Here is a 16,204-nt window from a genome sequence, read left to right on the forward strand (position 1 = left end):
TTTGAATTTTACAAAAAATAAAGAGAGAGGGCTAATTTTGAAAACCTTGAAATACATGTTAAGCAGACAAACTTGTAACACTTACTATTTATTGTATAAAATCAGCAAAAGTTCAGAGTAAATTTTCCCATATTTCTCTGTTCACATTCAAGAGAAGAGGAAATCTTCTCTAAATGTATCCACGTAGGTATTCTTCCTTTCACTTTTACTTCTTATGAAACATAATCACTCCCAATATATTAAGTAAAATTTGAGATTTATATTTTGCTTTGACTGAAGCTTCCAAAATGAGTACACTTTGGGTTCTTAAAAAGACAGCAAATTAGCATAGACTGCTGGCTTTCTTGTCCAAGCAACCCTGAAGATGCCACAAGATATGGGAAGGCTAACAGCTCTCAAATCTATTCTTGCAATTAACACAAAAATGGCTCAGGACCCCGCAGGGGAGAAAGGCTAGCACAGTTTTAGCATAAGGTAAACTGCAGCCTTGACTAGAAAATACAAGAATGGGTCGGAAAGGAGAGCTTTGGCCTTTTCATTTCCGCATACCGTCCCCTTCCTTTGCTGCCTTGATGAAAAAAAGCAACAGTGAAGTGTAAACTCAAAGCAGTGCTGAAGTTCCAGTGAGACTAGAGAAGCAATAGCCAAGAGTACAGATGGACCAAATGACCCCTTAGTAGGCTCTTCTCTTCCCTCCCTGCAACCCATGAACAAGATAATTATCTGATAACACAAATTTAGGCTAGCTTTTGGCACTTCCCCAAAGATATCACTTGCAAGGCAACTGTTAGCTCAATTGACAACACAATATAAAACTGATAGCTCAATTCACAAGTAAAACTTAGGAGAGATCTGAGAAGTGGACATATTTTAAAACAATGACAATAATGGTGCAATCTATATACTAGGAAGCACAAGTAATGGAGCAGACAGAAGAAAATTTTAAATAAGCAATATTTTAACATCACTATGCATTAGCTTCTTCATCTATAAATGAGGAATAATAATAGTACTAAACATATACACTTGTTATAAGGATTAAATGAATATATTTGAAGACCTTAGGACATTATCTGGGTTACATTAAATATTAGCTGTTAATATTTTATTTTTTTAATTTTATTTATTTTTTGAGACAGTCTTGCTCTGTCGCCCAGGCTGGAGTGCAGTGACACAATCTCAGATCACTGCAACCTCCACCTCCTGGGGTTCAAGCGATTCTCCTGCCTCAGCCTCCTGAGTAGCTGGGTTTACAGGCCACCACCACGCCTGGCTACTTTTTGTATTTTTAGTAGAGATGGAGTTTCACCATGTCGGCCAGGCCAGTCTCAAACTCCTGACCTCAGGTGATCCGCCCACCTTGGCCTTCCAAAGTGCTGGGATTACAGGTGTCAGTCACTGCACCTGGCCAGTTATTCATATTTTAATTAAATTGTCTTTAGAATCCATTTTCATCATAAGAAACAATGTGACATAGTTGTTAAGAGCCCAACTTCTGGAGCCAAACCACCTGGACTCAAATCTCAGCTGTATAATTAACTATTTATGCATACCTTAGATGAGTTACTTAGCTTCTAATCCTTGATTTTTAAATGAACACAGTAACAGAACCCACCATGTAGGGTTCTTGTAAGCATGAGCTATTACATGTGAAGTACTTAGTACAGCACCAGCAGAATAAGCTCTTCTCAATAAATATGTTACTCTTAATTATCTGCAGTATCTTGATAGTGTTTGCAGAATAAAATCTAAGTTTCGTTGAGCATAAAAAGCTCAAGGTCTGGCTACTGCTTACTTGCCAACCTTTATCTGTTCCTTCTATTCCTCTACCTGCTTGTTTGATTGTCCAAAGCACACTGAACTTCTTGAAGTTTCCCAAACATCCCATATGTTCTCACATCTTTGTGCCTTGGCATACGCTATTTGCTCTAACTAGAATGCTCTCTACCTGAATGGCTGGCAAATGTCTATTTTTCAAACCTCGGTTTCAATGCTATCTCCTCTACCTTGAAGTAATCTCAGAAGACATTTTCCCCTGCACTATGCTTCCATTAGAGCAACTGTAATTATTTATTTGAATATTTGTCTTTCTAGGCTACAGGTTTCTCAAAATGGTAAAAAGAAACAAAAAATATGTTAGACATCAACTATGAGAATTCTAAGAAAATAATATTTTTAACTCTAAGAAGAACTAACTGAAAATAAAATCTGGATATTGAAATAAAGTAGAAGGGGCCTTTTTGTTTATTTGGCTTTTAGTTGTTTTCTCCAATGAGAAAGATCTACATATTTCCACAGAATAACAATTAGAATTGTCTGTTCTGTCTCTTACCTATTAAAGGAAAGATTGATCGTTTGTAGTCTTACCAGTGATTCCATTTCTTCGGGCAAAGAATTTAAAAAATTGTTCCTAAATTGGAAATCAAAACAGATGATTCACAAAGTTTGAAAAATTTTACAAATTTAATTTATAATTAAAATGTTGAGCAGGAAAAAAAATATGTAGATCAGTTTGTCAGTCCTTGATCTGACTTTATTAAGGCTGAGTTCTGAGAATTCTGAATCAGTCACCTACTGCAGTTATTCGATTAGTATGCCAAATCCTAATAATATCAATATGCAACCAATTGATAATGCAATGAATTCTTTATAGGTTTAATAGTGATTACGTGGTAAACATTGTAAACTAACTCCTTCAAAGTGGGGTCTTTAATATTTCCCCCAAGTCTATAATACCACATAAAATAAATATTTTATTGGTGTTAATACATATGATACAGACATGAAATTCTACTCTAAGAGGAATTTAAAAATTATTTTAAAAATGAACTAGGAAGTTAAAGAGTTCTATTAAGAGATTTGGAGTTTTCTTCTCCATAGGTATAAGGCAAATCTATTCCTAAGTTTAGAATTTAAATCTACACAATGACTATTTTTTTTTTAGCTCTTACAATGAAACATGGCAATAAAGAAAATCTTATTTACTGTTGGAATGATCTGGGAGCAATGTTAGAAGAAAAGTTAACAAAAAGATAAAAGGATTTTAAAGCCAATATAACTACTAATAATGAAAATACCTGTGAGAAAATTATTCCCAACTAGATGACTACCTATTACAAATAAATACTTTTCTCTAACCTATTTTTTTGTGTTCAGAAGTCAAGCCTAATATGTAAAAGTCATACTTTCTACAGTACAATCTATATTCTTTTTCTATATCTATATTCTCTGTACTTTTCTCCAGTTATTGTCTGCATTAAGTTGTGTTAAATAACCCACTCAGCTGGTTTTATGCTATTTACTTTCAGAAAAGAAACAATGTGAAGAAAATACTTTCCATGTGTTATTTGTAATTTTGCTTAGAATGGGTTAATATTTTCAGTAATTTTGTCTTATCACATAACTTGTAAATTGCTTACAAATGATAAATGTCTGATTACAGTATTCTTCCTAAATTCGTTCTTGGGTTTCCTAAACACTATTTTAGGATTCTCCTAAACTATTGTTAATAAATAAAGGCCAGTTTCCATACATACCTAGGAAAATATGAGGCAAAAGGAATAAGTTAGGCAAAACTCAAAGACAAGTTACAACTTTTTAAAAAGTCAAGCAATAGTATCAATAAATACCTGAGATCTAAAAAAGTCAATTTTTGAAGCATACATAACTCCAAGGATATAAAGGAAAGTTTATTAAAACTGAGATTGACATCAGAAACCATTTCCTTCAGTTCTACCATCCTGAAACAAAAATAATTTTTAAATGTTAGCACTTGAATTCACTGTCAGAACTTCAAAACTGTAAGCAGATCAAAGGAGGAAATTCCTATATTTAACTTCTGCTAATTATGACTTTTTGTACCTTTTACTTTTTCACAGGAACATTAATGAGTTTGGATATGTAACTAATAAAAATAATTTTTTTAAAAAGGCTCACTCTTATCTGTCCAAAAGTTTCTATTTGGCTTTAGATGTACATTAAAGTTTCACTTAAAAAACTATTTATTTTGCATTTAAACCAACTATGGCACGAAGGAGAAAAATCAAATCTAGAAAATTTTTATACTTTATTCTGTTAATAACTTGAATCAATAAGACAAACTGTTACACAGACATCTGTAACACAGTAGTTTTCTACTACAAAAGTGGTGTATCACCACTAAGGAGCTTTAGTTTAAAACTTAAAGAGGAAGAATTAAACATTTGTAAGTAAGCCTAATCAAGGTTTATAGTTTTAATCCTGTTATTAATATGATTTACTAACAAATGAAAGTTGGCTGGGTGCAGTGGCTCACACCTGTAATCTCATCACTTTAGGAGGCTGAGGCAGGTGGATTACTTGAGGTCAGGAGTTCAAGACCAGCCTGGCCAACATGGTGAAACTCCACCTCTACTAAAAACACAAAAAATTAGCCAGGCTTGGTGGCGGGCACCTGTAATCCCAGCTACTCGGGAGGTTGAGGCAAGAGAATTGCTTGAGCCTGGGAGGCGGAGGTTATAGTGAGCTGAGATCACGCTACTATACTCCAGCCTGGGCAACAAGAGAAAAACTCTGTCTCAAAAACAAAAGAAAAGAAAACCAAATGAAAGTTTTACAACTTAGTCTATATCACATTAGCAAAGAAAAAAAAAAGAAAGGATATAAAATGCTGTGCTGAAAAAGATGTAGTGAAAGAAAGTAAGTTTCAATGTGTAACTGATAAAACTTTTTTTGATATATCAAGAGTCAAACTCTGACTTAATAATTTTTCTGGAAATCTGGCCTAGAAAAACAATATGTTTCCTTTATTGTCATAATCAACCTTATAGTATATAGTGAAATTACATTTTTAAAGTATTGTTTATAAACAGAAAAATACTTATGACAAATAAATCAGTCAAGATACAAATTATGGCCAAGCACGGTGGCTCACACCTGTAATCCTAGCACTTTGGGAGGCCAAGGCAAGTGGATCAGTTGAACTCAAGAGTTTGAGACTAGCCTGGGCAACATGGCAAAACCTGGTCTCTACAAAAATTAGCAGGCTGCGGTGGCATATGCCTGTAGTCCCAGCCACTAGGGAGGCTGAGGTGGGAGGATCACTTTAGCCTGAGAGGTTAAGGCTGCACTGAGCCGTGATTGTGCCAGTGAACTCCAGTCAGGGCAGTGAGATCCTGTCTCAAAAAAAAAAAAAAAAAAAGATATATATTGCATGTATGACTCCAAATGGAGAATACCTTGAAATAAAATACGCAGTATGCCACAAAGTTAACAGAGTAAATCAGTGATGAAACTACAACTGATATATTCCTTTATCCCAAAATTTTATGAATATGTATTATTTTTATAATCTTTGGTGAAAAGTATGAATTGTTAATTAAAATTTTTTTACAAAGGGTAAGTGGTTTGGGAACTTTCTAGAGAAAAGCATGGCTTTTTTAAAGCAACATGTCCCAGTAATAAGGCATGTCTTGATTATTTTCTTGACATTCTAAGTTGCTCAAATTGTGATACAATAGCTGTGTCAACAGAATGACATTGTTTTGCAAAAGAAGAGTCAGATAGATAAAATGAGGCAGTAAATAATAACTAATGTCTCTTAAGTCTATCTTTATTCCCAATTAACTTATTTATTCCAGGACCCCCCCAAAAGCAAACCTGTCCTATCTGAGAGCAAATCTAAATGCTCGATTCTATCAAATATCCTCTCAGTCCTTTAAAACAAGAGAGAACGAGAAGACAGACTAGAGATCCCTTCTGCCATGGACTATCTTAAATTTGTCATCTTTTAAGATCTATATTCCCTAAACTATGCTCTGTGAAATAGAAAGCAAATTATAGTTTGTCTCATTTTTTAAAAGTTTTAAACATCTAAAAAAATTATGATAGTCAGATGAAAGTCATTCAACTTCCTCAATTCATCACATCACTCTCCTCCACGACATCACCTTTTTTTTTCCTTTTAAGTATTTACGTGCATAAAAGCATTAGGCTCTAGCTGAATGCTTTGTGTGGATTATGTCATTTAGTTTAATTCTTATAAATAGGCACCATTATTATCCCTATTTCACAGGTGAGAAAACTAAGAACAGCTAGTTAACCTGTCCAAAAACTACACAGCAGGTCTGGCATATGGTATAAGCAATTGACTCTATTGCTCAAGTTCCTTATCAGTATCCTATCCTGTCTCACACTGGGTTGTTTTAACTGCTAGATTATCTGTCAGCTTTCTTTGGGTATATAGTTTACTGCTAGATAACAAATGTTTTTTAAAGTTCAACAATATACTAAATTAATTGTTTCTCATAATCTAAAGATTTTGCTATAATTAACAACAAAAATGTATTAAACAGTACAAAGTATAAAGCAAATGACTGCATGTGAAGAATCCTTTTCTAGGAGAAAAATATTAACAGGCTTCAGTTAATTTTGCTTTTCTTATCAGTGGAAAAATTCTAGGCTTTATTAACATAAAGCCCCAAATGGAAATTCCTATTAATCCATATGGACCTGATGTTAGACACTCTTTTAATACTTTTCCCTAATACTTCATTTCATTGTATGGCGCTATATATATATATATTCCCTATATTTCATTATATGGGAAAAATAACAATGTTTTTAATAATTCTTATACCCATTTTCCAAGTTTAAATATAAAAGAAAAAGAAACAAAACTTTGTAAAACCTCTATACCTCTCAGAACAAATGATAAAATTGTGTGAGTAAATATTTAATGACATTTTGCTAAATCCCTCTAATATTAATAATGTAAAAATTTTTACATATAGTTTTAAATTTAAAAACCAATAAAAATAATTTTGATTGCAATCAAGATGGAAAAACAACAGAATGAGTCACAACCTATAGACATGACATCATAAATAGTTCTTACCTTTTTGGAATTTCACATAGTTGATTCTTACTGAAGTTAATAGAAGTGATGATGTTGCTTTTTACTGCATTAAACACCTCATCAGGAATCAAAGTTGCTTGTTTATCACTAAATGAAAAATGGTTTTAAAAAACAAACCATTCTTAGCAGTCAAAAAAGATAGGATTATTACTCTTCATTTTTAAAGGTATTTAAAGATTTTATGAAATTTTTCAAAGCCATTGATTATAAAATTTTGTAATAAATGCCACATAATCTACCAAGCCATAAAAGGTTCACTGTTAAGAATTCAGACAACATATTGTGTTAGAACATATTGTGCCACATTTTCTGGGCATTCATATACTCAATGTGAACAAAAATAGATATTTATCTTCGGAGTCTAAGATATCTACAAGTCATATAGTAAATGGAGCCCATTCCTTTACCTCTAAGTAGAATTAAGTCTATAATTTTAAAACCTAGTTGTTGCCCCATCTTAAAAATCTATAAAAGGAGTTTTCTGTCAAATTTGTTTGGGTATATAATTTCTGCAAGATAATAATTATTTTTAAAAGTTCAACATTATACTAAAATAAAATTAGTCTAATAAGTTTAAAATTAGTTTTAGTTTAGTAACCTAAACCAATTTCTCTCTCCTTTAGTATGTGACAAGGTAGACAGAGCAGAGGACTGAGATTAAACTATTCCTATTTCTACCATTAATGAGCTTTGTAACTTACCTCCCCTGTATCTCAGTTCTGTGACATTAGAATCTGAAGGACTATTTATTGTTATTTATGCCACGTTTTCAAATGTAAATATAAATAAATTTCCATTTTATTAAAATTTTCAGTAACGTTTTCAATAAAATACAAATTTAATCTTAAATGAAAATACAGTAGTTCCCCTTTATCCAGACCCCCCGGGGATGCCAGAATCTTCTGAGAGGACCAAATCCTATATAGTATATACCATATTTTTTTCAATCTGATAACAAGATGACTACTAAGTGACTAAGGATGGGTAGCATATACAGCATGGATATGCTGACAAAGGGATGATTCATGTCCTGGGCAACTCGGAGAGGGATGGCATAAAATTCCATGATGCTACTCAGAATGTGCGCAATTTAAAACTTATAAATTGTTTACATCTGGAATTTTCCATTTAATATTTTCGGACTGCAGCTGATCACAAGTAACCCAAATTGCAGAAAGTGAAACTGTGGATAAGCAGGACTACTATTTAGAACTCTAACATTTGCAGATTTAACTGGTTTTTTTTTTTTAATGTTATAATTAGCCATTATCCTTACATTCTTCTTTTAAAATTATTAGTGCTTGGCCGGGCATGGTGGCTCACACCTGTAATCCCAGTACTTTGGGAGGCCGAGGCGGGCGGATCACAAGGTCAGGAGATCAAAACCCCGTCTCTACTAAAAATACAAAAAATTAGCCGGGCGCTGTGGCGGGTGCCTGTAGTCCCAGCTACTCAGGAGGCTGAGGCAGGAGAATGGCGGGAACCCAGGAGGCGGAACTTGCAGTGAGCCAAGATTGCGCCACTACACTACACTCCAGCCTGGGCAATAGGACGAGACTCCATCTCAAAAAAAAAAAAAAAATTATTAGTGCTTAACACAATGTCATCCACCTACAAGAAACTTCAACGGAATGCCAAATGAATGACTGTATGAACAGAAAAAACACCACATATAATATATAATATGGAAGAATTGTATAAGACACGCGTTGTAATACAAATATGTGAAAAGACAGCCTACATTTCACAGTTATTAGGCCTTCTACTTCTGCTTTAGAATTTCTTCTGTGTAGATGCAGCATTTTCAACTCTTCAATCACAAATGCTCAAGTTCATGGGGAACTGATTCATGCTAGTCAGACTTAAAAGATTCATGCTATTTAAAAATTTTAGTTGAAAGCATTTATGCCTTGAGATTGAGAATTTATATTTTAAATAGGATACTCCTTTCCTGTTAGTCTTTAAGAAAAACAAATTCCAATACATTTAGAATCAAAGCAACCTAAGATTATGCTTTTGTGATATCTGTGCCTTTAAGAAGTAGAAATGGTTATCCCAAATAAAATTGGACCAATACTGCTTTATAGATTGTCTGCATGATTAAATGCAACAGCATATGTACCTAGTACAACGCCCTAGGTCCCCTTAGAATAGAGACTCAATAAATGATATATCTGTAGGAGGGAATGGAAGGCAGAAGCCAGGCATAAAAGAAATTCTAAGCTAAAAAAGCCTAAGGCAGGACTGAAGTCTGTCTCATCAATCAGTTTATTTATGATACCTAGCACAGAATTTGATACTTAGTAGACTCCAAAAATACTGAATAAATGGATGTATTATTTGGAAGATAAGATATGCTAAATTGGCCAGGCATGGTGGCTCATGCCTGTAATCCCAGCACTTTGAGAAGCTAAGGCAGGAGGATCACTTGAGCTCAGGAGTTCAAGAACAGCCTGGGTAACATAGAGAGGCCCCATCTCTACAAAAAATTAAAAAATTAGCTGGGCATGATAGCGTGCAGCAGTTGCAGCTACTTGGGAGGCTGAGGTGGGGGGATCGCTTGAGCCAGGAGGTGGAGGTTACAGTGAGCCGAGATAACGCCACTGTACTCCAGCCTGGGCAACAGAGCAAGACCCTGCCTCAAAAAAAAAAAGGCTAAGTTGCCATGCTGTAAGAAGGAGTCAAATGTAAGTACAGAAGAGTGCTACCTGTGTTAGTGTGGCAAAAGAAATTTAGCTTAGAGTAGTGATTTTCTAAGAGTGGCAGGCAAGAGGTGAGAACAATATAAATGAAACACAACAAATGTGAAATGGAGACTGTATCCTGACTGCTAAGAAGATAGTGCCTACTGATACATTAAGGATATAAGACCATACACTGATGTTGGCTGTGTAGATTCTTGAATAAATCTAGTCACTTATCTGACTTTAGTATATATTCTTTTGTATTTTCACTACAATACCCATAAATGAACCAATTGCTACAAAAATTTTGACAGTATTGCTTATGTTTTTGTTGTTGTTGCCTTAGACAGTACTGAAAGGATACCTGACAACTACCTTCAATTTCTGCATAGGTATCTTCTTTTCCCAATTTAATATACTTCCATAAAAAATATTTAAAATTTTTTTGGCTTTGTCTCAATTTATATACTAACTTGTAATTTTTTCAGTTTTGGAATATTTGCTACCATAGCACATTATTACTATGATACATTATTTGACTTATGTTCAGATAAATTAGCAGGGAATAACCGCTCAAGCTTTGCCTGCTGGTCAAGGTTTTCATTAACCAAATGATTCTAGTTTCTTACTTACTAACATAGACACCCACCAATATGAAATTCTCTCTGGATGCTGGTTACTGAGTCAGAGAACTTTATTATCAATATGGTCATTCTTTTTTTTTTTTTTTTTTTGAGACAGAGTCTCGCTTAGTCGCCCAGGCTGGGGTGCAATGGCGCGATCTCGGCTCACTGCAAGCTCCGCCTCCCGGGTTCACGCCATTCTCCTGCCTCAGCCTCCCGAGTAGCTGGGACTACAGGCGCCCGCCGCCTCGCCCGGCTAATTTTTTGCATTTTTAGTAGAGACGGGGTTTCACCGTGTTAGCCAGGATGGTCTCGATCTCCTGACCTCGTGATCCGCCCGCCTCGGCCTCCCAAAGTGCTGGGATTACAGGCGTGAGCCACCGCGCCCGGTTCCCATTATAAAAATATCACTATTAACAAAACCATCTCTCTCTCAAGCATAGTAAAACACAAACTGCAGAAGGAAAGGACACTGAAGGTCATTTATACTTTTAATATCCTTCTATTTTTACTATACTTTTAATATCCTTCTATTTCATCATGGGGTTTTGCAATTACTATTATTCTAAGTCAAGTACTCTGATGAAGTTTTCCTCATCAATTGTCCTTTTTTCTGAAGGATTTCTTTCTGAAAACTTTCCTATGTGTTTGGTAGTGTTTAAAAAAATAATAAATTAGGCCAAGCATGGTAGCTCAAGCCTATAATCCTAGCACTTTGGGAGGCTAAAACAGGAGAATGGCTTGAGCCCAAGAAGCTCAGGTCCAGCCTGGGCAACACAGTGAGACCCTATCTCTACAATAATAATAATAATAATAAATTACATACCTATAGTCCAATATTTTTAATGTAATGATGGCATGTATATTGACTCTGGATTCACTTGGTAGTGTCATGGCAGTCTCAGCAGCAGATTCACTTTGGCTAGGTCCATCATCTAGCAAAAGAAAAGTTATATGAAGCCAATGTTAATACTATAGAGTCATTGTTAAAATTCTTGATAATATATTAAAACAGTGTATGTGATTTCTAGATATTATTGGTGAGAATGCCATTAGTCATATGCTTTATTTCCAATGGCTCAAATCTCAATCTGGAATTTAATATTTAATTAATAGAAAATAAAGTTACCGTAGCATGGCTTCAAAACTGTTTAATGAATCCTACCGAAAGGAAATTTAGCAGTAAGAAAGAACCTTCATAGAATAACTATGGTTCTATAGAAGAAACAAATAACAAGCAATCCTTCCTCTTAAGGAAAATAATATGGTCCACTAGAAGAACTTTATTAATGAAGGAAAACCATTATTTCCCCCAAATGTCTACCAAATAAGCATAGGCTTTTCAGTTTAGGAGACAACAAAATTGATTATCCTCAATCACTTAAAATTTGACAATCTGCATAATTGGGTAAGTCTCCGGTACATTTTATATGTTAAGACTTTTTTCTTCGCAAATGCATACTTTATTTTTTATACATATTTTCCTAACATGCTGCATACTCACACATTCACACACCATCAACCACCTTACTAATCTCCAGAGACTGTTTATGGTATTATATTTTTTAAAATACACATTTTAAAAGAAATGGCTTTGTGTTATTTTTGCAAAAAAGACTTGAACAATAGAGAAGTAAAATAAGACTATCACTTTTCAACAATGTGAAAACAATGAAACAGTCCCAGCATTAACACATAAAAGCAGAAGGCATGCCAAAAGAAAACAAAAAATTAGTGGTATAACTGATCTTGCTTCAGCCCAGTAGGCATTCAATAAACATCTGTTGAATATTACTAAGTATATTCCTCTTGCATTGAGCTCATCAGTTATTCATTAGCCAATAATGATAAAGCTATTATTGTTTCTCATGCAAGTATCATATGAATACTTTATTCACAGAAGTAGCACAGAATAAATGACAGAATATCAAACAGAAATGAAAGGACATCAAGGAAAGTATTAACATCAAGTTAATGCTCTAGTAGCAGTACTACTCCCCTAGCAGTTTGGTTAAGTTACTTTAAATAATATGCAATACAGTGCCAAAATTAGATAAGCAGAGAGACAGTATTAAACCAGCAACAAAATCCAGCATTGTTTTAAAAATATCTATGTATACTACCATGATCATATAATGAGATAGGGTATTCTCAACAACTTCCAAAGAGCTCCTTTTAATAATTAGCATCAAGGAGAATATAAGGAGAGAGTCTATTGTCTCTGGGGAGAAGAGTGTTGTAAGAGAGATTTCCTTTCATTATATATCTTTGCATATTGGTTGACTTTTTTTTTACCATGTGCATTTACTGTCTTTTTCATTAAAAAAAAAAAAACTACATAATTTTTAAAAACATCAACATTTCAAATTGAAAGGGCCACATAAGTGCCAAACACAATACATAAGAACCACACCAAAGTTAATTACCAGAAAATTTCAAACAATGGCAATGAACAGAAGATCCTGTAAGTTTCCAGAGAGAGAAAAAAAAAAAAGTTGTACAAGTGACTGACAAGAACATAGCCAAATAAGAGGTCAATCACATAAGCAAAAACGGAGATTTCTTTTTCCTTTTTTTTTTTTTTGAGACGGAGTCTCACTCTGTTGCCCAGGCTGGAGTGCAGTGGCGCGATCTCAGCTCACTGCAAGCTCCGCCTCCCAGGTTCACGCCATTCTCCTGCCTCAGCCTCCTGAGTAGCTGGTACTACCAGGCCCGCCACAGGCGTGAGCCACCGCGCCCCACCACGGAGATACCGTTTTAAGAAATTTTTGGCCGGGCGTGGTGGCTCATGCCTGTAATCCCAGCACTTTGGGAGGCCGAGGCGGGAGGATCACGAGGTCAGGAGATCGAGACCATCCCGGCTAAACACAGTGAAACCCCGTCTCTACTAAAAATACAAAAACTTAGCCAGGTGTGGTGGCGGGCGCCTGTAGTCCCAGCTACTCAGGAGGCTGAGGCAGGAGAATGGCGTGAACCCAGGAGGCGGAGCTTGCAGTGAGCCGAGATCGCACCACTGCACTCCAGCCTGGGCGACAGAGCAAGACTCCCTCTCAAAAAAAAAAAAAGAAAGAAATTTTCAAATGTATTCATTTGGTGAGTTTGGAGGGCATGATAGGTGATTTAGTTGAACGAGTGTCACCTAGAACGAAGTCTTCAGAACTTCAATTTATCCCTTTGAAGCAAATAGGCACTGATCACTCTGCCTCTCCAGATTTAGAAGGGGTTGGAAAAGTTGATGAGCCTGTCTCTTAGAAATAAAAGTAAAAAACTAGAGTTCATTTGGTTATTCATTTGTTTCTTCATTCTACATTATCCATCACACATAAACTGGTAGGTACTACTGTAAGACACAAAGACAGAAGATGAACTCGATCTAGTGGACAAGATAAACAAAAATTACAAAATAGTATGGTAAGTACAGTAATATATGTATGTTGAAAGTATTTTTATGGGAGCAGTATGTGTTGAGGGTAATTCCCAAGAGAGTAACCACCTCAGAATGGAGTGAGAAATTACAAGTTCCTGTCAATAATAGAAGAATTGAAAAGAATTTGTCATATTTTAAACTTCTCCATTTCATTTTTTAGATTTTTTTAATGTTTGATTTTATTGTCCTGTATTACTCTTACAATGAGAGGAACTAAGTGAACCATCATTTTCTGAGGCAACAAGGCTGGGGATTGGAAGAACGAAACTTAGGAAAACTACTAAATATGTTAGCCAGGCCTGTAGAGTATAACCCCTAAGGATGCAGTGGTTGGCTACAAAAAGAAAAGCAGATAGTTCTTGGAGAACATGCAGAGCTAGTTTGTCCCCTGAGAAGACATCTGAGAGGGACAGAGGCGTAAAATGCCCCAAAGTGTGGTCCCCAGAATAGCAACATCACCCTAACCCAGGAACTTGTTAGAAATGCAAATTTCCAGGCTCAACCCAAACCTATGAATCATAAATTCTGAGAGTGAAGCCCAGCAATCTGGTTCACCAAGCCCTCCAGGTGAGGCCAATGGACATTAAATATCCAAACCTATTTCTTTAGTCAAGCACTCCGCTTTTATCACATGAAAGATCATGAACATAAATTGGTAATACATAACCAGTAGCAATCCCTGGGTCTAGATCTAATCACTACAAATGTATTCATTTATCCCCCAAACTGTTACTGTGCTTCTACTCTGCGGCAGTCATTGTACTAAGTGATGGGGATATAAAAATGAGTAAGACACTGTGTGTAATAAACTATGGCCAGGCCTTTTGTGCAGAGTCCATCCTAAGCCTGATAACAGACACAATAATTGCCCAAAGACTGTTCCTTAGTACAAGATTGCAAAGAAACTAAAAATATGATTCCAATTCATTAATATATAATTTACCAGAATAAATTATTTTATGCCCAATTTATGAGCAGTTTTCAGTTTTCTATGGTTGCTTTAACAAATTACCACAAACTTAGTAGCTTAAAACACACAAACTTATATTACAGTTTTGTAGTTCAGAAGTCTGCAATGGGTCTCATTGGGCTAAAATCAGGGGTTTGGCAGGTCTGCATTCCTTTTTCCTTTTCTTTTTCTTTTTTTTTTTTTTTTTTTCCAGACGGAGTCTAGCTCTAGTTGTCAGGCTGGAGTGCAGTGGCACCATCTTGGCTCACTGCAACCTCCGACTCCCTGGTTCAACTGATTCTCATGCCTCAGTCCCCTGAGTAGCTGGGATTACAGGCACACACCACCATGGAACTTTACCATGACCAGCTAATTGTTGTATTTTTAGCAGATACGGGGTTTCACCATCTTGGCCAGTATAGTCTCTATCTCCTGACCTTCTGATCCACCCACCTCAGCCTCCCAAAGTGCTGGGATTACAGTTGTGAGCCACCGCCCCCAGCCTGTATTCCTTTTTCTAAAAAAGAATCTGTTTCCTTGCCCTTTCCAACTTCTAGTAGCCACCTCATATTCCTTGCTTCAAGGCCTTCTTCCTCCATCTTAAGCTAGCAACAGTGGTTCTTCTTATATCCTATTACGCTGACCTCCTCTTCTGCTTCTCTCTTCTACTTTTAAGAATCCTTGTGATTATATTGGGCCAACACAATTCATAATAATATGCTTATTTTAAAGTCAATCAATTAGCAATCTTAATTGCCCTTTGCCATGTAAGGTAACCCATTCACAGGTATCAGGGATTAGGGTGTGGCCATCATTGAAGGGTCATTATTATGTCTATCAAAGGTAGCATAGCAAGATGATTCTGGTGACACAGCAAGAAATTAAACTCAGAACACAGATATCAGAATCAGGTGATAGAGCTTGAATAAAGGCAATGTTTGCAATCAAATAAAGTAATTAAGCTTAATGCCATGATGGTGTAATTGGGGTTGGCACCTGTCTTAGTCTGTTTGTGCTACTATAACAAAATACCACAAACTGGGTAATTTATAAATAATAGACATTTATTTCTCACAACTGTGAAGGCTGAGAAGTCTAAGATCAAGGCCCAGCATTTAGTGTCTGGTGGGGGCTTTCTTGCTGTGTCTTCATATGACATAAGGCAGAAGTGCAAGAGAATGCTGCCTTCAACCTCAAACCCTTTTTTTTATATAAGAGTGCCAATCTGGTCGGGCGCAGTGGCTCACGCATGTAATCCCAGCACTTTGGAAGGATGAGGCAGGCAGATCACCTGAGGTCGGGAGTTTGAGACCAGCCTGACCAACATGGAGAAACCCCATCTCTACTAAAAATACAAAATTAGTCGGGCACGGTGGCACATGCCTATAATCCCAGCTACTCAGGAGGCTGAGGTAAGAGAATCACTTGAACCCAGGAGGCAGAGGTTGCAGTGAGCCAAGATCGCACCATTGCACTCTAGCCTGGGCAACAAGAGTGAAACTCCGTATCAAAAGGAAAAAAAAAAAAAAAAAAAGAGTGCCAATCCTAATCATGAGAGTAGAGCCCTGAAGACTCAATCTCCTCCCAAAGACCACAATTCTCAGTACTGTTGCACTGGAGATTAAG

The 16,204-nt window shown here is 35.9% G+C and overlaps 2 protein-coding genes across 2 annotated transcripts in view; one reads left to right on the forward strand and one right to left on the reverse strand.

Moving 5' to 3' along the window:
• The window catches only part of SRSF11 (serine and arginine rich splicing factor 11), a 763,374-nt gene that overhangs the window by 657,305 nt on the left and 89,865 nt on the right, over positions 1-16,204 (forward strand). The window lies entirely within an intron of this gene.
• Positions 1-16,204, reverse strand: part of LRRC40 (leucine rich repeat containing 40) — a 370,991-nt gene that overhangs the window by 3,983 nt on the left and 350,804 nt on the right. The window contains exons 11-14 of the mRNA XM_050804592.1: positions 11,029-11,137; positions 6,875-6,982; positions 3,630-3,740; positions 2,333-2,410 (exon numbers count right to left, since the gene is read on the reverse strand). Coding sequence (XP_050660549.1) covers positions 2,333-2,410; positions 3,630-3,740; positions 6,875-6,982; positions 11,029-11,137 — 406 coding nt within the window. The remainder of the gene's footprint in view (positions 1-2,332; positions 2,411-3,629; positions 3,741-6,874; positions 6,983-11,028; positions 11,138-16,204) is intronic.

The sequence above is a fragment of the Macaca thibetana genome, chromosome 1 (genome assembly GCF_024542745.1).
Source record: "Macaca thibetana thibetana isolate TM-01 chromosome 1, ASM2454274v1, whole genome shotgun sequence".
Lineage (NCBI taxonomy): Eukaryota > Metazoa > Chordata > Mammalia > Primates > Cercopithecidae > Macaca > Macaca thibetana.